This window comes from Lindgomyces ingoldianus (assembly GCF_010093535.1).
Source record: "Lindgomyces ingoldianus strain ATCC 200398 unplaced genomic scaffold BDR25scaffold_31, whole genome shotgun sequence".
Lineage (NCBI taxonomy): Eukaryota > Fungi > Ascomycota > Dothideomycetes > Pleosporales > Lindgomycetaceae > Lindgomyces > Lindgomyces ingoldianus.
Window position 1 is genome coordinate 7,777 of NW_022985192.1, and position 23,295 is coordinate 31,071.

General features: G+C 48.0%; 8 protein-coding genes across 8 annotated transcripts; 3 read left to right on the forward strand and 5 right to left on the reverse strand.

The window, feature by feature from the left end:
- On the reverse strand, positions 1-1,658 carry BDR25DRAFT_71181 (uncharacterized protein). The gene is made up of 2 exons (XM_033698943.1): positions 1,374-1,658; positions 1-1,301 (listed from the first exon to the last, which is right to left on the reverse strand). The coding sequence occupies exons 1-2, from the start codon at positions 1,417-1,419 to the stop codon at positions 229-231; spliced, it is 1,119 nt and encodes a 372-aa protein (XP_033543697.1). The 5' UTR covers positions 1,420-1,658; the 3' UTR covers positions 1-228.
- Positions 1,659-1,987: 329 nt separating this feature from the next.
- BDR25DRAFT_267561 (uncharacterized protein) lies at positions 1,988-3,250 on the reverse strand. Its single transcript, XM_033687058.1, has 6 exons — positions 3,207-3,250; positions 3,068-3,153; positions 2,770-3,013; positions 2,662-2,724; positions 2,290-2,613; positions 1,988-2,240 (listed from the first exon to the last, which is right to left on the reverse strand). Exons 1-6 carry the CDS (start codon positions 3,207-3,209, stop codon positions 2,043-2,045), a joined length of 918 nt encoding a protein of 305 aa, XP_033543698.1. The 5' UTR covers positions 3,210-3,250; the 3' UTR covers positions 1,988-2,042.
- Positions 3,251-6,308: 3,058 nt separating this feature from the next.
- BDR25DRAFT_235738 (uncharacterized protein) lies at positions 6,309-7,739 on the reverse strand (the record flags this gene model as incomplete). The annotated part of the gene is made up of 1 exon (XM_033685521.1): positions 6,309-7,739. A coding segment is annotated over one exon (1,431 nt), but the record flags the coding sequence as incomplete, so codon positions are not given.
- A 3,068-nt stretch (positions 7,740-10,807) lies between these two features.
- On the forward strand, positions 10,808-12,903 carry BDR25DRAFT_395436 (uncharacterized protein; the record flags this gene model as incomplete). Its single annotated transcript, XM_033698371.1, has 3 exons — positions 10,808-10,895; positions 10,924-10,959; positions 11,000-12,903. The coding sequence occupies 3 exons, from the start codon at positions 10,808-10,810 to the stop codon at positions 12,901-12,903; spliced, it is 2,028 nt and encodes a 675-aa protein (XP_033543700.1).
- Positions 12,904-13,391: 488 nt separating this feature from the next.
- On the reverse strand, positions 13,392-14,184 carry BDR25DRAFT_317121 (uncharacterized protein; the record flags this gene model as incomplete). Its single annotated transcript, XM_033691653.1, has 2 exons — positions 13,392-13,634; positions 13,723-14,184. The coding sequence occupies 2 exons, from the start codon at positions 14,182-14,184 to the stop codon at positions 13,392-13,394; spliced, it is 705 nt and encodes a 234-aa protein (XP_033543701.1).
- A 616-nt stretch (positions 14,185-14,800) lies between these two features.
- BDR25DRAFT_236038 (uncharacterized protein) lies at positions 14,801-15,600 on the reverse strand (the record flags this gene model as incomplete). Its single annotated transcript, XM_033685538.1, has 3 exons — positions 14,801-14,919; positions 14,976-15,237; positions 15,307-15,600. 3 exons carry the CDS (start codon positions 15,598-15,600, stop codon positions 14,801-14,803), a joined length of 675 nt encoding a protein of 224 aa, XP_033543702.1.
- A 747-nt stretch (positions 15,601-16,347) lies between these two features.
- BDR25DRAFT_395438 (uncharacterized protein) lies at positions 16,348-20,946 on the forward strand (the record flags this gene model as incomplete). The annotated part of the gene is made up of 30 exons (XM_033698372.1): positions 16,348-16,373; positions 16,421-16,502; positions 16,566-16,803; positions 16,827-16,936; positions 16,980-17,057; positions 17,099-17,191; positions 17,263-17,306; positions 17,366-17,419; positions 17,501-17,753; positions 17,800-17,964; positions 18,002-18,036; positions 18,077-18,146; positions 18,185-18,281; positions 18,509-18,567; positions 18,610-18,657; positions 18,706-18,776; positions 18,838-18,928; positions 18,985-19,185; positions 19,249-19,296; positions 19,337-19,430; positions 19,504-19,572; positions 19,620-19,657; positions 19,707-19,734; positions 19,790-19,836; positions 19,873-19,899; positions 19,942-20,019; positions 20,068-20,140; positions 20,184-20,269; positions 20,302-20,637; positions 20,666-20,946. 30 exons carry the CDS (start codon positions 16,348-16,350, stop codon positions 20,792-20,794), a joined length of 2,868 nt encoding a protein of 955 aa, XP_033543703.1. The 3' UTR covers positions 20,795-20,946.
- On the forward strand, positions 20,677-22,044 carry BDR25DRAFT_395439 (uncharacterized protein; the record flags this gene model as incomplete). Its single annotated transcript, XM_033698373.1, has 2 exons — positions 20,677-21,850; positions 21,902-22,044. The coding sequence occupies exons 1-2, from the start codon at positions 20,824-20,826 to the stop codon at positions 22,042-22,044; spliced, it is 1,170 nt and encodes a 389-aa protein (XP_033543704.1). The 5' UTR covers positions 20,677-20,823.
- Between the last annotated feature and the right edge of the window lie 1,251 nt (positions 22,045-23,295).

Here is a 23,295-nt window from a genome sequence, read left to right on the forward strand (position 1 = left end):
TACATCTTCTCTGCCTTGCCTAGCTTTCCTTGGTTCGCGAAGAGATTGCCTAGATTATTAACTGTGTGGAGTGTCGACGTGTGCTTAGGACCAAGCGCCTCCTCATACCCTCGCAGTGCCCGCTTGTACATCTTCTCCGCTTCATCTAACCTTCCCAAGTCCGTGTACAGGATTGCAAAACAGTGTACTGAATTTAGCGTTGATATGTGCTTAGGACCAAGTGCCTCCTCATACCCTCGCAGTGCCCGCTCGTACATCTTCTCTGCCTCCTCTAGCTTTCCTTGGTTCGCGAAGAGGAGGCCTAGTAATATTACTAACTGTGTGGAGTGTCGACGTGTGCTTAGGACCAAGTGCCTCCTCATACCCTTGTAGCGCCTGCTCGTACATCTTCTTTGCCACATCTAGCTTTCCTTGGTTGGCGAAGAGAAGGCCTAAATTATTAACTGCGTGGAGTGTCGACCTGTGCTTAGGACCAAGTGCCCTTTGATACCCTCGTAGCGCCTGTTCGTACATCTTCTCCGCCTCGTTCAGCTTTCCTTGGTCCATGTAGAGACGGCCAAGCCGGCGGATGGCCACTAGTATCACTGCCTTCTCTTCACTCCTACTCCTGTCCATTCCACAATCCCTCTGACTTCTAGAACTTCTCCCTATCTGGGTTGACACCCATCGAGAGGACGCCTGGGCATGAGGAAGAAGTCGACGTTGCATGGCCGAGTAGTCCTTAGCTGAACTATCCACTACAGCCCATCCGACTGTACCTACTGCTAACCGAGCTAGATTCGATTGAAAACATTTACCCTGGTAATGGTACGCCCATCGGTGGACAACTGGATGAGTAGCGTAGCTTGCCAGTTCTTCGGTATGTTCAATCAGTGAGTAGTTACGCAGAACTTGCATCGCCATGCTAAACTCAAGCTCATTCCTTGCAATATCTCCAATCCAATCCGTCAACATTTTCTCAGCTACCTTCGAATACTGGTATGCCGCTGAGAATAAACCATACCATAGATCCCTATTGTCAAGGAAGGACCACAGAAGGAGGAGGTTAGCTGTAGCTGGGTGCTTGTCCTGGATAGCTTTGTAAGAGATAGCCCATGTGGTCCACACGCTGCGATCCGGATAATCTTGAAGAGGCGCGTTAACCCAGTCTCGTGACTTCATAAGTTCACGCCACTGCTGTTCGTAGAAAGCTAGGTATTTTTCGAGCCCAACCCCGCTCTCTTGGAGATACGCACCCGCCTGTGCGATTGCTAGCGGTAAGCCATCTAGAAGCTTGAGCAGGCGCTCACTCTGCGCTGTATCTATGTTAGAGGAGTGTTGTCAGCTTGAGTTTATTATATTGGCTTTTAGGCTGGGTAGAGGTCTTACCGTACTTCTTTTTATACCAACTCTGGAGGATAGCCTGAGCCTGAACTTCATTAACCTTGCCTAGGTGCTGCGAGTCACCTAACTGCTCTAGCCTAGCTAGTCGGGTTGTGATTAAGATGGAACCGTGGTCGGCGTCTGGAAAATAGCGCTTCACATCGTATGCATCAGGGTCTGTATCGCTTGGATCGTATTCCCGGTCGACGTTGTCGAAGACAAGCAGCCAGGCAGTGTTGTCCGGTCGTGCAAGCCAATTCATTACGTCTCTTACAACTTCATCGACATCTGCGCTACCCTCTGCTGAGTATCCCTTACTAGTCTCTAGAATCTGGCCTTGTGGAATCTTGCTTGCATAGCTTGCAATACTTCGCTTGAGGATGTCCTTGCTTCTTCCGTCTAGCCAAAACACAGAACTAAACCTGCGGTGGTGGCGTCGCGCGAACTCGACTGTTAGTTGCGTCTTGCCTATGCCCCCAAGGCCATGGAGGACAAATACTTTTTGTCGGCTTGTTAAGGGTGGTTTACGGAAAAAGAATTGCTCAAGATTCTTCATTTCAGATTCACGAGGAACAAATCGATTCGCCACAGGTATGCTGCGAAGACTAAAAGGGACGTCATATTTGCCGTAGTCTGTAGCCTAGTCAACCTTTATCAAATAACATTGCGTACGAAGGTGCCTAGTTACACTGAAACCGGGCCGCTAAAAGCTCGTAAGATGCTCCGATTATGCTCTTGATTACGTCGCTTACAGTCTCAAAGTCTTCCTCTGTGGGACTTCCAAACTTGTTCATGTTAAAGTGGGTCCGTGAGAGCGAGAATTTGCTCGTCGAGTCGGATAAGTCAAGGCAACCAGAGCTCTCGCTTACCACAAATCTCTACGCATATAGTCAGTCACTGTAAAGCACGTGATGTCTCTAAGCCTACCGCTCGATCTTCCTTCCCCACAATCCTTCCTACATTGCTCGGCTTCAGCTCATAGAAGCACGCAACCTGTGCCTTATTTGGAAGCCTCCGCGTTTTTCCAAACTGATCAACTACTGCTTGAAGAAATTCATTCCCTGGCTCCAAGATTTTCAGCACATCTGTGTACACTTCGTCCTGGTGGTATTCTCTTCTCGCCGCTTCAAGCATCTCCACCTGGCTCATCCCCTCCGCCCCTCGAAATGGTGTGCCAAAGAATACGAGGCCGGTCGTTGACGCGAATATGCCAGGCCATTCTTTCTCGTCGAGTTGAGCATCGAGCAGGGCCTACGAGTTTTAGTTACAGGTGTCTACACTAGCTGCTAGCAGACTGACTTTTAGAACTACCAACCCACCGAAGCAGTGCGCTATGAAGAGTAGCGGACGAAACGGGAACCCCTGGCTAATTAGCGACGATAAGTGGTATCTGTGCAGGTAGAGCACCTCTCTTTTCCGTCTCAATGCCAGCAACAACCGCTGCGCTACTGTCGAGGCATTCTGCCGCATCGCCCCTTTGCCAAACCACTGAGACTGGTATCCGTATCGCATGATGCGTGCGTGTGGAGCCGTCTTGGGCAGCATATCTTCCTTCTCAAGCCAGTTGGCCCACTGCGGGGTCTGCACGGTGCCCACATTCTTGCACCAGCTGTCGTCTGGATGAGCCCCAATGCCATGGATCGCGACGATACTGAGGCTGATCAGTATGGTCCTGCGCAATCAAATACGTAAGGAAGCAACGCACTCAACAATCTGTGCAGCTTGTGTGTCTGTGTCTCGAGGCTCGCGTAGGACCTTCAGTCCGATGTCGTCATCCGTCACCGGCCGACCCTATTCCCACACCACATTAGTCTTGGCACGGCATCTCTCCCACCCCTACTTACCATTATTAGAACTAAATACTTGAGGAAGGAGATTGTTGGCTGACACGAAACACTAATAAAGAAGAGGGAAGAGAAGAAGATGCGAAGATCAGCAGTAAGGCTGCGACACCAGGCCGAGAGAGCCGCAAGATTTGCCTACGCGCGACGAGGCTGAGCTGAAGCTGAAAATGATTGGAGCCTGAGGGCACGATCCTCCCAACGGTGGCTTCGCTGCTTCGAAAAAGTAAATTCATCGCACGTTTACAGTGCATCCGAATTTGTCATCCTCATGAGTTTTGCCCTGTACTGGAACAGTGGAGGCATCAAATCAGTCTGTACGAATCTACGCCTAAAGAAGCCGGAAGAATTATGATCTATTCCTTGCCTGGCTAACCTTTATCTCCGCTCAATTTCTCCGTTTATCTGGGCAAAATCTCCCAGAGAAGTCAATTCCATCCCATGCTCTCGAAGCTTGTCTCTAGAGCATAAAAACCGTGCCAGCAGCAATACCAATTCCCTACCTCAACAGCAACAGACTAGAGGCTGCAAATCGTTATCAGAGAAGAACCCCAGCTTCATCTTCAAAAAGGCGCTACTGAATACCTATTGAGCTTCTTCCAAGCTATCTACTCTTGCAACAACTCCAGAAAGCGTACCTTGGCGCCAATATTAAACTTGAGTAGATTGGCGAAGCTGCGAAAACATTTTTGCGGATTTATCGCTTCCTGATCTAGCGAGAATCAGATTTTCATATTGCTTATCAAGTTAACCTCTTAGAGATTGTTTCTCCGACGATGGGGGTTGGAATTTTTTCACTTTACTTAGACTTTATTTATATTAAGGGCATAGATGTATTGCTGTTACGACCGAAACCCTTAAATGGCTGGTTGGCATCATGGAATCTGAGAAGGCCGGGACTACGAGTCTTAGGACCTAGAGGATGAGGACCTTACACCTGAGGTGGAACATGGGCTGGTCACGTAACCGAAGTGAGTTCACGTCTGTGACGCAGAACAACAGAGCACGCACTACTACTCTACGTTACAGAGGCACAGGGCAAATTCGGTATGCAGTCACACCGACTTCCATGATTCAGAATTCGTAGTCAATTACATCGATCATCCTGACGATACTTTGTTCACTTCAATACTTACCTCGTGGCGAACACATCATTGTACTAGTGCATACCAACCGGCACTCATCTACACCACAAGCCCCCACAAATTGCCACCCTTCCGCTCTCTTAATGCTAATAACAGATATCGTGTTACCATCTCGTCAAGTCGGGAGCTATTGGACCAGTCTCTGTCGTCCTAATCTTCTGCGTCTGCAACATCATAGCGAATCATGTGGCCGACATTATTTGGATAGAGCTATGCAAAGAAGACACCAATAACTATGCCGTAGCTAACCTCGAAGTAATTGAGTCACGCATCTTTTGGCAATACCTCCTAGGATTGGGCGCTGAGGCAAGCATAGTGCAGTAATTCCGCTACCGCGGCTGGAGTGCTCGCATATCGCGCGTTATTGCGTTTGCGGTACTATTTACGCCATATTCTAAATGTGGTGGTCTGCTGAAATTGTAGTGGAAGAGAATCTAGACTACTGGTAGTTAACAATATGCTAAAACAACTCGTGATCATCGTGGTACTCCCTAGCAGCGGCATTATGGAAGTAAGTCACGTCGCTGTTTGTTATTCACACCTCGAGGATCAAACCCAATGAGGTTGCTGTTCTCCCCATAGGTAAACCGAAGTCGATGTTTCACTCTCAGGATGTAATGTATATCTGAAACCCCAGGACTGCCGGATTTAGCGGGGATGTCTTTGGCGAAAGGGCTTTTCGAAGTACACTTGATGAATGGGATATTTGCAGTGCCAGCAGAATGTTCTTTGTAATCAGATGATAGATAAGTTTCGCGCAGATGAAGGACCTAAAGCAGGGTGTCTTAAGTGAGACGCACAGAAGAAACGACCTGTCACAAGCGTTTATGTTAGCCGACGTGTTTCAAGAGAGGCTTGGAATGCTAAACGCCACACTAACATCTGCCAAGTTATTCGCATGCCTGGCTTCGTCACATTGCCACCATTCCCAAAGGGCCCGCGCTTGGCAGAGATGAGCCCAAAATGGCAATGCCCCACGCAACAAAGATACTCCTCGCATCTTGAAAGGAGACCTACAAATACACAAGCTCAAAGGGAGGAAGAGGAATATGGGATACGGCACCGGAAATCAGGCTGAAGGAGAAGAATTATTTTATTTCGCCAAACGGTCTCCATACAAACCTCCGCTAGCATCCTACCATTGCACCTTCCCCTCAGGATTCTCTCCAACAAAGCTAATGTTTTGACCTGAAGGCGCTCGACTCACGCATTTTAGCCCCTTCTTTGCTTCTCAGCGTTTCCTACGCAGCGAACTAACCTAGTTCAGCGCTGAGGACGAAAAGGGAATATGTGATGCTCGCACAGGTCTACCAACTCCATGATTCAAGCAAATCTTGCCGTCCTTCGGAGTACAATGGCTCACTGGTGGTCGCGATCGTGTTGGGTTAGAATGGTGCCAATCGAAGTCCGCCAAGTTGGATGGTAAGCCGGATGGGAAGCCAGTTGGGAAGCCATATGGAAACCCAGACGGAAAGCCGGACGGGAAACCAGTTGGAAAGCCGGTAGGGAAACCAGTGGGAAAGCTGAAGGAAGGGACAACCCCTGGAGGAGTTCCTGTTTGCGATGGTAATGGGGAGATTGGGAAACTTTCGGATTGAAGAGAGCCTATAGGAAAGGGGGGTGCGGTCGCAGGCTCCGAAACACGAACCTCAAGCGTCGTTCGTGTGAACGACTCGCCTGTGGTAGATAGGAAATCTTGAGAGGAGGCTGCTGGTGTAAAAGACACCTGAGAAGGCTCGGTCAGTGCAGATGGCACGACAATAGCAGATGTAGCGTGGGCTGCCGATGACAACCCCTGGGCTACTGAGGATACCTGAAGCTGTGCCGAAGAGCCCACAACCGCAGATGTAGCCTGAGCTACTGAAGATACTTCTAAATGGACAGAGGACGCGGCACCCACGGAAGTAGCCTGGGCTGTAGCGGAAGCAACTGGAGCGGTGGACGTCGACACTAAATCGCCCGCTCCCGCCAGACTCATACAAGCAAAGCTCATCTCCTTGACGCTCGCTGGGTTCGCAATCGGTCCATCAAGTTTCCAATCCATATCCACATATGGCCAGCAGATCCTCCCGTCGCTCATAGTGGCCATATCACCTGCTACAAACACATCCGTCGCTTTCACCGCATCTCCGACCTTCTTTCCAGCATTCACGAGTTGGAAGTTTGACCCCGTAAACGCGCCTTTGCATCCCATAGCAATGAAATCGCACTGCGGCTGGGCGATTTCTTCCCAAGTAACAAGGGCATTCTCCCCATCGAACGCAGCGACGTGCGCATTGGAGCAGTCAGCCGTCCCCGCCGTGATCCAATTGATCTGAGAATCGCCGCTCGTGGCTCCGACTTGCGATGAGGCCTGTTCTCCCACCAGGGTGTTTTTGTCTGAAAATTGGGCAATTGCAACGTTGCGGTTGTTCGTTCGGTTGAGGGCGTGGGTAAAGCCTGCACCCAGCCAGTCGTTTGTCGTGAGGTCTTTCGCGCCGCGACTAACCCAAGCGGAGATGTATGAGTCTTTACCAACGAACCGGGAGAGTCCGCTGAAGGAACCACTCATGCCGCCGAATGGCTCACCGCTTCCGCCGTTCGTGGTGTTTTCGTTCGAAACTTTCACGCCATTCATAGATTGCGTCTTGGTGTTCAGCCAGATGGCGCCTTGGTCTTCAGCACACATGCTCGCAAATGGGACCGAATCTGCAGCTTCAAACGCAATACCAGTGTTGTGGGAGCATCCCCAGCTGGAACTGGCACCCGAAATTGTCTCAAGCGTTCCATTTTCGGTCACATACTGGATGCTGTCGCCAAAGTGGCCTGATGCGGAGCCAGTGTATGCGGTGACGACAAAGTAGGCGCCATACATGCCAGCTGCTTCTGAGAAAGCGAGATCCCCATTGAGATCCGGGGATGCTTCAAGTCCAAAATCCTCATTCACGCCTGGACCACCGAGGAACGTCTTGAAGGTTTGCTTCCCGGAGGTGTAGCGATAGAGCACAGCGACTGGCGTGCTTCCAGCAGGTGCATTCGAGGTCCCAGAAGGTAAAGCCTCATTTGTCAAAAGAGCGAAGCCATCGTTATGTGCCACGAGTCCTCCCGCTTCTTTCGCTCCAGTGATAGTTGTCGGCGTTCCAACAGCGGCGAATGAAGCGGGATCAACTTGCTGGACATGGACGTCCGTCTCACTCGCATCGAGGTATGCGAGGTACGCCGACTTTCCGTCCGGCGAAAGTGCAAAAGGCGTTCGGCGATGGTGTGGATATCCAGTCCAGTAGGATTCCTTGATAGGATTGAAAGAAGCAGACAGTGACAGTGCACTGACGTGCTTCTCAAGAACGATACCTGTCGCTGCTGCGGATGCACCGCTATAAAGGAAAGAAAGAATGAAAGTCGAAAGCAACATGTTGCAGTCGGGTCAGTCAGAAATGAGTGACTAGCAAAGAGTGAAAAGAATGAAAGCGGCAGTGCTGAAGAACTCTCATGGTGGTGCAGAAATATCATATATAAGCCATAATCCGACCCCTAAATGAGATCATGGGAAAGTCATTGCTGCACACCAGAGCAACATCTCGCCGCTCGGAGATTCTGTAGGGTGTTGATTGCGAGGTGGAAATTGGGCTCCACAATGCGAGAACGAAGAGTGAAGTTGACTTGTGGGGAAATTGTGAGGATGGGAAGCGACGTTGGTGATGTTTCAACTTGTTTCCGAGGGTGGGGCTGCCAAGCCGCTTCAAACTTCCCCGGCGCCTGGCTTGAGGAGTGCCAAGAAGGGCGGGGTGAATTGCCCATTGAAGTCGTACATGGTGAGACTCTCGTGCGAGCATGCGACCACCAGCGCCGTCTCATTTCCACCGGATTTCCCATAACTTTGTTTACATCCTAAGTTATCTTCATGCCTCGCCAGAAGAATAACCTCTCTCATCCCCCCGCCGTAATGCTTCATCACCTGCATGCGGCACAGTCACGGTTCATGAAGTGCGCAAGTCTGTAGCATATAGTTCGGAAGGATATAAATATTGTAGGTAAATTCTGTTCGTTTGCTCAACCAGAGACGAAATCGGTCCGTAAAGACACGCTGTGCCGCAATCCCAATGATAGATGTCTTCTCCGGTCTCTCTACTTTCGGAATGAAGTGAGGAAGCGCTGGTGAGAGGACCGCTCATTAAGATGCTACCATTGAACTCATATGAGGAGTACCGCGATTACTCAATGCTAGAACGAGATCGCGGAGATCGTAGATATGAAAAGGATCACGAGGGTGCCAAGTAAATTGATCGGGACCAAGTACGAAAACAGATAGCGAATACACCAAGAGAAGTTATTGATAAGAAACCACACAAGATTAGCAGAACAGGCAATCACAGCTGCGCGAAATGAAGAACCTCATGTAGGCGAGCAACCATGCTCTATTATTACACGCCTCATATTACAGATGCACAGCTAATCGACCATGACCCGCTGCTAGCTAACACGACTGAGCTATAATGGATCCACTATGTAGCCCTTTGGCAAAAGCCAGAGCTATGCGGGCTGGAGAAGCTCTCGCCGTTCCCAAGTACCTGGCTTGAGCCGATCCACGGACTGAGACGCGAACCTGACATGCTAGTTATGAGACATCTGAGCGACAGTACATACGTAATGCGGTTGAACCTCCAGGGGCTCTTCGATTAAAGCTGAAGCGATGCTGTTCAGCTTTCGCAATGCCTTCGAATATTCAGTGAGGTATAGTGCTCAGCCAATGTTGAAATTGGAACCAGTCGAAGCCTGCTGAAAAAAAAGTATAGATTTTAGAATAACCTGGCGTGTACAATATTAGTGAAGTTAAAGTCAAGTGAAGGTAAAGTGGACTTACGCTCATGACTTTTTCTTCGCCAAGTGGGTTAAAGTAGAGTGATGTCGAGTAGCGCGACGTCGACGTTGTATGAAGCTAACAAGTCAGTGATACCAAGACATTGTTAATAGATAGCTACATTACGTTCGAACTTGGCTTTTTTATTTTTTATTTAGAGTTGGGTGATGTTCTTGTTGTATGACATCGTTTCGGTCAAGGTATTGATATGTTGCCTGGTCGATTCGAGGTCGAACTGTGCCCGTAATTTTCTAAAAGCAACGGATGAAACATCCATCTGACTATGATAGTTATTGTGAATCCACTATTTGACTTCAAGGAGCCAATGCATAGTGGGTGAAGGCGGCGAATGGTGCAGTAACCGCTGTCAGTAAAGGGGGGCAATCGAAGGAAGTCATATATGTGTTATGAATGCAGTGCGCCTGTGACATGAAGTTAAGACTTAAAGGATATTAGCATGATTTGAATGAGAGGAGAGGCATTTTGAACTTTTCACATCGTCGGGAGGAGCCAAGTGCGGCATGATGTTCATGGCGTCGTCTGACTAATGTCGAGCATCAAAGTGCCATATTCCTGCGGCAGCAGTGGTATGTACCAAATGCGTTGCGAGGCTAAGTAGTGAATGTACCCTCCAGGAGGCAGAATTTGGGGACCTAGATGCTGCACTAAAAGCCGTACTACCAAATCTAACTTGAATGATCAACCCTGTACAGATATCTATGATGTATGCGTTGACTGTGTAAACTAACCAAGAGAGGTCTTTGTGAAGTTAGTAGCATGACTGGCTGGGAGTAATCCTCCGCAGCGGTCAGATAAACTAGACACTCGACATTGCATCTGCTCAGTGCACTATCTGTGCTTTCTATGTCCCCTGGACGCAGATGAAGAAGCCTGGTAAGGCCTAAGATTATATAGATGTCGTTCAGTCATCATTAAAGCATTAAAAATGAGAGATTGGATGAAGAGATATTCGTAATAGTTTGAACTTTTGGAGTGTTGGAGTGGCATCTCCGAACACCCTTTTCAAAAACACCCACATTTTACATAAATAAGCAGGCTAAGGATTATTTCTGGCTCGTGATTTGACGAGATCTCTTCTCCTTTGGTGAACCATGCTGCGAGTAATCTTCGTTAATGCCAACTGTTTCTGACAATCTTCCTTACCACCTTGGCAGAGAACCTGTTCATCGATTATCGAACTAAGATGCGACGAAAGTGTATTCAATAGTTCCGGATATCGTTATTAATATACAACGTCTGTGCTGAATGTGGATGTGGGGTTGGCGGCTGAACGGCTATTGTTGGGCTGGGAAAAGAATGCTACACGACTCGAAAAACATCGAATTCTGCATACCCATTGCCGCAAAAATGGATAGAGTGCTAAAATCCTCAACTCCCTAGCAAATTTGACGATGTTACTACCATACTAGTATAGTGACATTCTCGGATAATATGTTGAAGAAATGAGGACGAGTGGGCTGATGACGAATTAGTACAGTCCTTGTCTTGGGCGTAATTCTTCGTTAATCTACTACAATGTGATAGCACCGGCAGTTCGCCTAGCGTTATGGGCGATGGAGGTGCCGCGATTCTCATTGACAATATTTAGTATATAAGGTTCCATGTGGTGGCGTGAAATTGTGCAGATGCAGGGCTTAATCGAGGCTCTCTATCTCCCAAAGACTACCCCCAAAACGTGGTTCCGAAATTGTCAAGGATCCTGTACCTTTCTCGAAAGATGAAGCTAGGAAGGGCGACAATCGCTTGTTTGGCAGTCTGCTTGCAAGTGTCTTGCCTTCCTCTATCCACATCAGAATTGAATGCACTCGCCCGAGATGTTGAGAGAGTGGAGTCGGTCCGGGAGATCAAGGATGTACAGCGAACCTTTGCTCAACTGGCTCAATTCGGAAAGTGGAGGGACATGGCTGCTCTATTCTCCAATAATGGTAGCTTGCAATGGGGAAACGAAACCGCAACTGGACTAGCCGCTATCGAGAAATGGCTCCGGGTCGACGCCGGCGCCATGGATGGAATCCGATCTGGATCTCTAGACACCATGATAGCCGAGAATGGATTGGTAACTCTTTCGGCAAACGGCCGCATCGGCAAAGCGCGCTGGAACGGATTACGCTTTATGGGGGATGGAGCTGGGGGAACGCGTATCCAAGGAGGAATTTACGAGAATCAGTACGTTCTCAGCAACGGCCTGTGGAAGATCTCACTGTTGCACTATTATCCGCTTTACTCTGGTCCATATGTCGGAGGCTGGCGTACTAGTAACGGTGCTGTTCCTATCATTCCATATCACTTCGTAGAACAAGGTGTAGATCCAGGTGTCGCCATTCCACTCGAGGTTGGCGAAGCTCCCCCCGCTAAAGCATCAATCGAGGAACTAGCCCATCGTATATCTCGGCTGAACGACGAGGACGCCATCCGGAATATCCAGCATTCCTATGGCTTCTACGTTGATCGTCGGATGTGGGCCGACGTGGTTGATCTTTTCGCCTCTGGCTCCACGGTTAAGATAGATGGCGTTGGCACATACGAGGGGGCAGCGGGTGTCCGGCAAGCAATGGAGCGCATGGGACCGGAAGGTTTGACCCAGGGAATTCTCAATGCCCATTATATCTTCGATCAAATCGTGGAAGTGGATCTAAACGGCCGTGAGGCTACTTCTCGAGGTATTGAAGTTGGCATGATTGGAAATGCAAACACTCGAACGGCGTCTTGGGAGTTCAGCGTTTTTCGCAACGACTTTGTGAAGGAAGACGGCCAGTGGAAGCTGAGTAGTCTTGAAATCACGCCACTCATTGTCGCCGATTACTATAAAGGCTGGGGCAGAGGAGCCAGTGCTCGAAATAGTAGTCGCGTGCCAGCATTCCTAGACGTGGCCGCTCGAAGCTCCCGAGGAGTTGCACGAGACGGACCCAGTGGGGATTTGGCAGATCTTCGGCGCCAGCTGGCACGTTCGTCGGCTTATGATGGGGCTGAAAATGTGTCAAACGCGTACGGCTTTGTCATCGACGATCTACATTGCGACCTAATGGGAGATCTCTTCCATACAAAGGGTCATAAGAACTCCCCATTTTGTGGATATTACCAAGGTCCTCATCGGAACGCAGATGCATGTTATACATCATGGGGAAGAAACCATTCAGCCCTACGTCCCAGTATTTCTTTCCACTGGCGGCCGCAGCCGGTGATTCTCGTGTCAGAAGATGGTCGTTCAGCCACACTCCGGGCACACCTTCTTCAACCCTCAACTTCGAATTCGACGAGTGGTACCTTCAGGGGAGCCATCTACCATGACCAAATGGCGCTCGAAGACGGCAAGTGGAGATTATGGAGCATTACAATTGACGAATTTTACTGGCAATCCAAGGACTGGGAAAAGGGCTGGGCCGGCGTCGATCCGCGGAATGCTTCCTCTCCGCTTCCAGCGCCGAGCGCACTTTTGACCAAGTACCCTCCGGACGTGACACTTGTTCAAATTGGCGACCGTGAAGATGGATTCCAGGGTGGTACTGGGCGTTTCATTTCCTGGCCAGAAATCCAGCGTATGTGGTTTCAATATCGCAACCTCGTCAGCGGACGTGTGCCTGAGCATTATTGGCCTGGATGCGTTCCCTGTCAACTAAAGAAGGAGTGGAGTCTTTCTGCCAACGGCTACCAAGAACCACCAACAGGTCCAGAGCTCGCGAACGCAACAGTATTGTAAGGCATTAGATGTGTTCGTAAATATATGATTTCCTAGGCTTGAGGTCTTGGGAGCGTTCTTTCCTCTGTCCTGAGATTGAAGATTCTGTTGTGAAGGATTTGTGCGGCTTTCAACCTGTGTTCTGTAGTTAAACGAAACAATATTCCTTCAACGTTATGGCAAGTTACTCATAAGCAAATAAAAAATCAATTTAGAAATAGGAAAAGACAAAGAAGATATTAATGTAATGGAGAGACTAAGAACCCTGGAAGCCACTCTTTTGGAGGGATTGAGGCAAGCGAATCACGACTATGCGATCTTACGTGCGCTGCCTTGCACCGGGTTGTACTCCATCTTTTGAGTCTTAGAGTCCACGGATCTCCGAAGTTCCATGTTGCAAGAATTCACATTTTTGCATTTTGGCTGATTCATCTTTTTATTCAGAACAAAGCGAGAGTCTTCACCTGGCAAACGGCCAACATCCAAAGCAGCGCCTCTTTTCATCCCGCCTAGAGTTTCTCGCTCACATTCCCAGCTTCATAAATGATCTCCCATTTAGAGGGCTCAAAAATCAGTAACTCCTTCATAACCATTGTTGCCCACTCCGTTCCCATCAGTACATCTCCTTGATACGGGTCCATATAATCTGTGTCTAGCTCATGCAAGGCAAGGTACTTTGGTATCGACCCATCTGCCGATGTATACCGTGTAGTGCGCCTGTAGTTGGGAGTCATAGAAAACATATCGAGATGCTAGTAGTTTGATATTAGGCACACTGTTAAGGAAAGCACCGAGAATAACTCGGGTTAAAGATGACAGTTTGGGGGGTTTTTTCCGTACCTGTTTCCTATACCACTCTTCCACATGCTGAGTCCCTGCCTCTCCAGTTGCAGGTTCAATCTTCACGGGAACCTGCACTTTTGGTCTTCCCTTCGGCACATCTCCTCTTTTCTCCCTCAAGCTCTCAAAAGTCTGGATAGGTACCCAGGAGTCTACATGAAACTCCACCATTCCTGCTTCTAGATACTGCGCCGCAGCATTGCTGATGGAACCTACATCGCTTGTCTTATACAGGGCTAGATAATGCCATGGTGGAATCGAAGAGGTGCTTTGTGGAATCACTTTGTAGCGTACGACGAGAGAAGTCGTGTTAGATTTGAGAATCTCAGGGATGTGAATGTTGTTGTACCAGGAATTAAAGGCAGAGGCTGTGAGATTGGGGGATGTGATGCGGGATGTGACGTAGACTAGGCCTGCGACACCTGCGACGGCGGGGGTGAGCAACATCTTAGATTCGGGCATAGAAAACTAGTTTTGGGAAACGCGTTGAATAAATTTTAAGATTCAGAAGGATTTGAAGAGGTTGTTTCTCTTTATTAATATGCAAAGCAATCCATTGAAAGCGTAGAATATCTAATGCGGAGATTCGTGGTAGCAGACTCCGTGGATGCGGGGCTGCTGCGAAGGGGGCTGTAAAGGAATGCATGCTAGAAAGACTGGCACTCGCAATTAGGATAAATCGAGACGATGAATACCCATGTAATCAAGTCCAGTGTACTTCTCTTCAACCCCATGCTACGGTAAAATCTTGCGAATCGCTCTTTGAGAACCATCGGTAAAGCGGAGAGGGCTCGATTCTCTACAGCATCATATTCCCAGCGTTATCCATTACAGGGAGGATAATTCGGAGGAGAAACCTGCGCCATTTCGGCGCTCCCTGTGTTGCTAGCAAGAGGTTGAATAGGTAGACTTTACCCTAGCCATATCCCATGTTTTGTGATACTGTACTCTACTCTAGCATTATTGCCGATGTTCTGCATCTTCCTATCTTGATAGGATTCGTCAAACATACCGACTAATGTCCACCATCTGATTCCTTCAGCAGCCCTCCAAGTATTGCGCCTTTATTTGATCCTAATTACGCTGCCTCTTTGCCCACGCTTCGGTGGCTTCCCCTTCTTAACCATGCTTGTGCGCCAAACATCGCAATTACCACCGTCGTGCACAACATAATTGCGACCTGCATCCACTTCGCAGCTTTCTGCTACATTGTTAGCCGCTAGTTTTCGTAGCGCCTTTGAAAGATATATCACAAACCGCTTCGTTGCAGGCTAAAGGAATAGCCCATTTCCATTCGCCCGTGATGTTGGCCCAATAGTAAGGCAGAAGACTACAAGCAGCAGCTTCCCTCGTACAATGGAAAACGGGCAAATTTGCTCCATCAATTGTCTGAGTACACCCTTGCCATCCGCCGCTATCCTTGTCGATGGTAGAGAAAATAAGTGCGGCAAGTGAGCAAGCGAAGCTAGCGGCTGACGTTAGGAGAACAAATCCTGACCAGAAGTAACGGCGAGTCTACTCCGAGTATTAGTCGCAGATTGCTTACACTCTCTTCGTTCGAACATAGGTTCTGAGAGAACATACAATATTGTATTCGAAATCCATGTCACGCATTCGCAGTCGCGACCAGCCGATGATGGCAACGACGGCGGATGCCACACCAAGACATCCCGCTGAGATAGTTGTATCCGTAGGCCTGAAAGTGTATTCAATAATCGCCTGTTCGATCTTATTTGTCTGGTTAAATAGCACCCAAACCCAGCTTAGGACCTTCCAATCCAGAAGATACCATGAGTGAGCACAGAGAATGAGGGCAGTCAAGGAAACCACCAGATGGAGGCCAATTGGCAGAAGGCTAAAGTCGAGAAGGGTAGGCATTCCGAGAATTGAGGGGCAACAGTAGGAAGAACATCAGAACTTCACAGATTCGAAAATAGAAGAACTATGCAGTTGGGACGTTATCTTCTATGCTACCGCCATGTCCATCGCCTGTGAATTCTGAAGGCTATGCAAAGCCTTAACCGCTGACGTTTGCAGGAATGAGCAATGTACCGAACTAGGAAATAGGCCATAGATAGCTCGATGAAAGAATCCTGTGAGGCGTAGGCGTTTCAAAGCTCCGGGGTCCAACATACTGCTCTGTCGCATCAGCCTCAAACGTCCGCATTTGCCAAAAGCTTTTGCTGTCAAGCACACCAATAAATAACCGTGTTGTTTCATGAAAAGTAGCAGCGCGTCGGTGCAAGCAGATTGAAGCTCCTGGGGTGCTAACAAAGTTGGACACGTGAGGTTCGGTGAGTGTAGTTGGGGTCGGGAACGAAGATGATGGGGATGCACACACATGGACACAAAATTCATAGCGATAATATTTCCTTTGGGGCAAAAGTTGAGAGAAGAGCACATATGCGATAAGATTCTGGCCGCAATACTTTGCCCATGAAATGATTGGTTATCCCATATTGAGAAGTTGTTGTACTTCCCAAGGGTTGTCGCCTCAGTACAAAAGTGTCGGTGATGCTTGAGAGACAATCACCAATTTCGACAATTCACTCTCAAAAGCACTCGCGAGAGCACTCACACTTTGATGCGCCATCTTGAGTCACAGCAGCGGTAGCGAAGGGTGAAATGAACCCCTTAGCATCGATAATGAGGTGGCATTGAAGCGGACCAGCCATTGGGGGTGAATGAGAGATTCCAGAATTGCCCAAGTAGCGGACTTGGGGATTTTGCTGAGCTTATGTAAGTTATGGTCATGTGGAAGTAAGCACCCACAGTGGCACGTATGAAATTGCAAACAAAAAAAAATATAGAGAACTGCCTTTTTGTCTATCCTATGTTCCAAGCCCAGAAACCTAACGGATCTTAATGTTGGAATGGATGGGCCGTATCACATGCACGGACGGGTGATCTGTGCTCAGTTGATCCCAGTGTGGCTTTCAATATCTAAATATAAATCATCTGACACAGTCACCTTATACGAGCACAGTGACGGAAAATTATCCAACTGCTGCCTGAATTGCTCCGAAATATGTTCGGATGGACCCGGAACCATTTCAGCCTCCCTATCCGGAGCCTCAACCAGTCCATAACAGAGTTGCAACAAGGTCCACCTTCCGAGCGCGTCATTCACACACCCCCAAACAATTCCGCCAGAATAATTTTTCTCGCGTTCCAATTCAAAATTACATTAGCGAGAGAGTCTGGAACCACTGTGGTTTTCTCTAAAATGAATCACAATTGTGAATGATTTCAACAAGTTCAATAGGCTGAAACACTTTCACAATTTTGATCCCGACGAATTGCTTGGCAAGCTTCATCTCGCCCTTATTTCCCCAGTCTTCAGTTATAGTCTGCGTCAAGGTTGGGCGAATTCTAGATTCTTAAGCTGACTACTTTCACCTTACCCTTTCAGAATCGATGTATACCTAGGATTTTCACCATACCTAAAGCGCTTCTGGACGAATCCGAAGTCCTCGATACAAGAAAAACATAGATGAAGTAGCGATTGTGGTTAAAAGCATTAAGGATAGGGTTAAATAGCGGACGGATGATGGAGGGTATCTGGAGTTGCGATTAGTCCAATCGTTGCTTCCCCTTGAGGCTACACATCAATATAATACTCTTCCACTGCACCACCGCCCAGGCTTACACGAAGTGATCATGTGGTCGATATGGTATATGGAAGGAGAATTTTGAAGTAAAATAAAACCACCTCTAATTAAATCATTCCACAGTACTGCTGCTATTTTCCCAAGATATTCTGCCTACGTTATTGAAGTTTCAGTAGTGCCATCGCGAGACAAGTTAGAAGACTTCGACAAACCTCAGCAAAACCTCATATATCAACACCCATTACTCGGCTCATGCCTTTGCACCTCGCCCTTAAGCGCGCCAAGCATGTACCAACCCACCATTCCCACTATCCAAGGAAGCCGCATTCAGGGGCCCCAAACGAAGAGAGACATATATGGATGAGTGGAGCCATAGTTTGCAAAATTGTTGATTCGTCACTAAAAAGTCGTTGTGGATTTGTCTCTTCTAGTAATACTTCGCTGCTTCCTAACCTTCACCAAATAGAAAACATCGAGTGGTTGTTTTCCAAACGATGCTCCACGTCCCTCGTTGCCGACCGACCCACACCAAGGCCTTGGTAACTTCTCCTCCCTAAAACTTTACTCCCGTATATTACTCATGCACAAAGTAGTGGGAATATTGTCCTGTACCCTATCTGGCCTTGTTGAGGTCAGCTAATGGCTTTAAAGTGAAGCATCCCCATTAGCTTATTAAGAGAGTCACACTCAAGTGTTTCTGCATGTAAACTGTTCAATTATGGGGTCGACCTTGCACGAAACAGGCACGTAAAGTTTTTCCACGACCATTCTGGTAACTTGGAGTGTCGAACTCAGGATGGGTTGCATAGCAATGTTCGTAAGAGCAGATGAAATGGCGGAGCCTCTATCAGCGTTTCCACCAGGAAGTAGTACGATTTGACTCAGGCTTTCTAGACAAGTTACGTCTCACTTATCATATACTTTTGTTTGCTTCACCTGACAGCAGGAGTCAATATGATTGAGTTACAGTTTAATTAAAGCTGCTTGTACTTCTTAACTTTTTACTAAAAGTTACAATGTAACTGTTAAAGCTTTTAGAGTAGCAGGGTCCCCCTTACTCTTAATATAGCACGTGAGGTTATTTAATTTACTAAAAACAACCTTATAACGTAGCTAGTTCTTCTAGAGTTGTAAAGCTTTAATTGTAGAGCCTAAGAGATAATTACGGTCACAAGTAACTGTTCTTTTCCCCCTGCTAAAGGCTCTCTCGCAGTCGCTCTCGCAGTCGCAGCTCGTGGGGGGTATACATAGGAAATCAAGTGCCATCTCAAAATAGTCTACCTTAATCGTATACTGCTCACCTTTAAGCCTCATTAATCGAATCGTAACAGTTAAAAATGTAGTTACGTTTGTTTGCCTCACGTGATCGTAGGTAGAGCAAAAGTATCAATCGTACTACTTCCTGTTGGAAACGCTGGCCTCTATATCATCTTCCCCGAAGCAGTCAATGCTGTTGTATACTCGAGGCGATGAGAGCATATGTAAAGCTTTGGCGGTGCAACAGAATTTGGAGATGGTTGAAAGGGAGTACAGAGTTAGATCCTTATCAAGGAGCTAAATCGGCAGGTGAAGAAGAGAAGCTATGGTTGCAAACGGTGATGAATAAAGAAGTTATCCCAGATACTTTTTTCTTGTGCCTTGAGACCCTGAGCTTGTGGTGAGTAGAATAATCGAGATTGAATCAAGTGCAGGTGTGTGCGGCATAGTCCAGGTATCTAAGCCTTGTAATCGCCACTTCCAGGGTCGTCCCACCAAGAGCAAACCCGATTCAAGGACCATTCAAGGATCCCGAATCATTGTAAGTTGTGAAAGATGGCTTCGTTGTGAATCTTTCGCACGACTGCTCGATTGCGTGTTGTAAACACATGTAGCTAGATTTGGCGGCGCAGCGCTGTGCCGCCTACACTAATGCGAGTTTGGGTGGCCTGACCACCGAATGATGGCGTGTCACTGTCAATTGGTTGTAACGAGATAGCAGCATTAAAGCGAACTGACTATCGCAGCGGGGTTGGATATTTGAAGCAGTCTTGGAAGAGAGGGGTGATGTGGAAGGTGCACAAGTTTTCAGAGCGGATTCTCTGGGCGTATTTGAATTGAGTGGGCAGTAGCTAATATAACTATTTTAGCTTCGACGCTTCTAACTCATTTATGTAACTCTTCAAGATTTAAGGAATATACAAGGATTACTCCATCACGCGTAACCTGCTAGTACTTGCCTACGTCTTACTATCGAACTTTTGTGAGTATTACCTAGAGCTGTGATAGCCCTCCCTCGCCCAAGGACAGCGTCAAGGGGTTCAGAGACTCGACCTCTTCTTCTCGTAGTCCCCTGAGCAACATTCGAACCTATCAACCCATGACTGAAACCTTTAGAGCCTGCAAAATATCCCTCAAGTGACGAGTCAGTTCTTCTCCCAACCTATCCTAGTTCCTTTTGCATTCTTAACCTGCTGCAGCCAAGATGTCAATTCTCCCTTATAGCGGTCTGGGCCGTGGTGCGAATGTGCCCTAGTTCATTAAGAACAAACACACTTATCAGGGCGGATCTGAGAAGCTCGGACGGCCAGTGTTCCCATCTCACGATATTAGATTCGGTTCCCATCAATAGCCGCGTTTCAAACATGCCAAGGTGAAAGCCTTGGTTTTCCCCCCAATCACGACGCGCCTTCGCAATCCCGATGCGGACGTGGGCGAATCGAGCTTCAGGAAACGCGCACCACATGTTCCATGATAGTGTCGCAAAAGCGCAAATTGCCTAGGGACATCAAAGAGCATTGGGAATTGTGAATGGTTGAGGAGGGTTCGGCGTCAAGTTACAACCTGCCCTAAGTATTCTTGCATGTATCGCAGATAAGAAGGCTACTGAGGCTTTCGTTTTGGACAAAGCGACCATCACCCACAGAATACTGCAGTTTCATGCATGCAGAAATATTTACGTGTGATGACGACTGATAGCATGACTTGATAGCCAAACCAAATTTCTCGGCGCACTAGAGGGAAACACGAAACATCTTGGCGGCAGCTGTGCCCTATTGAAGGGCACGGGATGTTTCATGGCGGCTCTCGCCATTCTCACAGCACCCCTCGCTTCCACCGTCTCTCTTGCGACAGCTGCATTCTCTGTCATGATCATTTCACATTAGGGATCTTGTTTCCATTACCGCCCCTAGCTCATATCTGCCCAGGACTGGGGACCCTTCAATATCGGAGCAATGCTGGAATGAGGATTGGCTCGACAGCCATGAAATCCTTCTGTGCAACCGAGAATGCACAGCGGGTCTTGGATAGAGATAAATACTGCGAAGTCTGCCCTATTAAGGATACTCTGACAGCATCCGACACACTTTTTTTGGGGTTTTCAACCATCCACTCTTTTCACACCCTCATTTGAGTCTTCACTGAGTGAAGCTGGGACATTCTTTGCTTGTATTCGCTTCTTTGAACAAATCAGCTTTACGTAGCTCTTTCACCATAACCTGTCGTCACCGCCATGTCATTCGCTTCTAAATTTGCCTTGCTTGGCGCTCTTGCCACAACCGTTGTCGCCCATGGTACCGTTACCGGCTTTGTGACGGACGGAACTTATAACGGCGGCTTCAAACTAGATTATTACTATATGAAGCAAAACGGGCAGACACCACCGGCTACCGCTGGTTGGTACGCTGAGAATCTAGACAACGGTTTTGTGGAACCAAACAGCTATGGCTCTCCGGACATTATCTGCCACAAGAACGCCAAACCCGCAAACACTTCGGCTACGGTTGCTGCTGGTGGAAAGGTTGAGTTCCAATGGAGCGATTGGCCCGAGTCGCATATTGGCCCAGTCATTACCTATGTCGCCAACTGCGGTGGGGACTGCGGGTCGGTCGACAAGACCACACTGAAATGGGTCAAGATTGATGAGTCTGGTTACGATGCCGCAAATAAGCAATGGGCGGCCCTGGCAATGATCAGCAACAACAACACCTGGTCGACTACGGTGCCATCCAGTCTCGCTGCTGGAAAGTACGTCTTCCGCCACGAGATCATCGCTTTGCATGGAGCCGGCTCAGAAAATGGAGCCCAGAACTATCCCCAATGTATGAATATTGAGATTACCGGTTCTGGAACCGAGAGCCCCGAGGGTGTTGTCGCGACCGAATTGTACTCCTCTACGGACCCCGGCATTCTTTTCAACCCATACACCACCATCACGAGCTATACCATCCCGGGACCTGCCCTTTTTGGTTCCGGATCCACTGGAAATACTCCTGCTCCATCCAGCTCCGTTACTCCAGCCTCTAGTGCTGCACCCACTGTTACCCAAGCACCGGTCAGCTCCGTCACTGCCACTGCCAGTCCAACCTCCAAGAAGGCTAATGTTGCTACATCTACCGCTTCCTCTGCGGCTATTCCCACTCAAACTTCTTCGAGTGGAAACGCTGGTGCTCTCCCTACGTTGCCTGAGTCCTTCACCCTCGAGACTTTTATCTCTTGGCTGAGCGAAGTTGGTAAGGCGTCCGGAAACAGCGTTCGCCGTCACGCTCGTGATATTGCACGAATTTAAGACATGATGAGACGCATCTCAGAGCCTTTTTCACTTCCCCTTGTATATTTGAATAAGTTCTTTTTGTATATATTATTATTCACTTCTCTATGGTTGAAGAATACCCTAGAACTGTTTTGCCCAACGGCCGCCCATACTTTGATCTTGATCCCGCGCGATAGGTGATATTCGAGATTAGATCCGAGCGTAGCCCGCATCTAACCTCTCTCTGCCGAGCAACCCCTTCCGAGAATCCGCTTCCATATATAATCCTTCACACGCCCTTTGCTGAACCGTGCGCAAAAATGTCATTTCATCAGTTAGCCCCTCTGAACAACTTCCTACCACACGACGCAAAATCTATATATTACTATGCTGCCCACTGACTATAGTCCCCCGGTTTCGACAAGGAAAGGATTTTGGATATTTTGGAGGTCTCTAGAGAGGATAAGTTCAAGGACCAAGGGTTGAACTTGCTATTCTTATCATAGGTGTTACTGGGTCCAGAGAGAGCACTGATTTCTCGTTTTACAGAGGAAAACGTAGAAATCGGTCATCCTCTTGAATATTAGAAGCCTATACCCAACACACTGGGCGATGTCAAAAATAACCGATGGGGCTACAGGCACCACAGAAGGCGAAAGTATACGATTACGCACTCACGCGTACAAGTACTTCAGAATATTGTCTCTACTCTGTCTGCTATTATATTAACGACAATACCCGCCTTTCGGGAATTATCCATCTCCACCATATCACGGATCGGCACGTGGCCAGGTCTTCTCTCTAGACTTTGCGGAGACGTAAAAACTTCTGCGGTGAAGAGGACTACCTGAACATAACGTTAGATACAGCGATGTGGAACTATTCAAGGCCCAGATGTGGTAAAGCGATGGGGGGGGGAGCATCCTCGCGTCAAAACAGGACCTCTTTAGACAATTAGTCAGTAGTAGGGCTAGAATTTGGAGAGACGACGACGACTTCCGAAGCGCATGCAGTATTATCGAGCATATTGCGAAGCAAAAAAGCGAGCCATGACCGTACTACAACAGGAAATGGTTGATGACGGGAAATCTCTTGGGAAAAATGATGGGTTGGAAATCTTGAAGAAGGCCTAGAGAGGATGTGTAAAGTGCTTGAAGCCGAGCCTGATAATTTAGGAGAGGCTCATAAGAAGTAATAAGAGACCACGATGAGGATTTGAAACCCATGATTTCGGACTAGAAACGAGACTATGAGGAATGCATAAGATGAACAGATGTTGATAGAGGAACTAGCAAAGCATCAAACGGAATGGAATGCAAATAATACATTTGCGGAAGCCGACCGATGACGGCAAAAGACGGAGAGGAACATGTCGCGCGTGCATTTTATCCACGTATATATATTCTTCTGCTGTGCTTAGTAGGAGGTTGACCTTTTGCCACTTGCAACAGA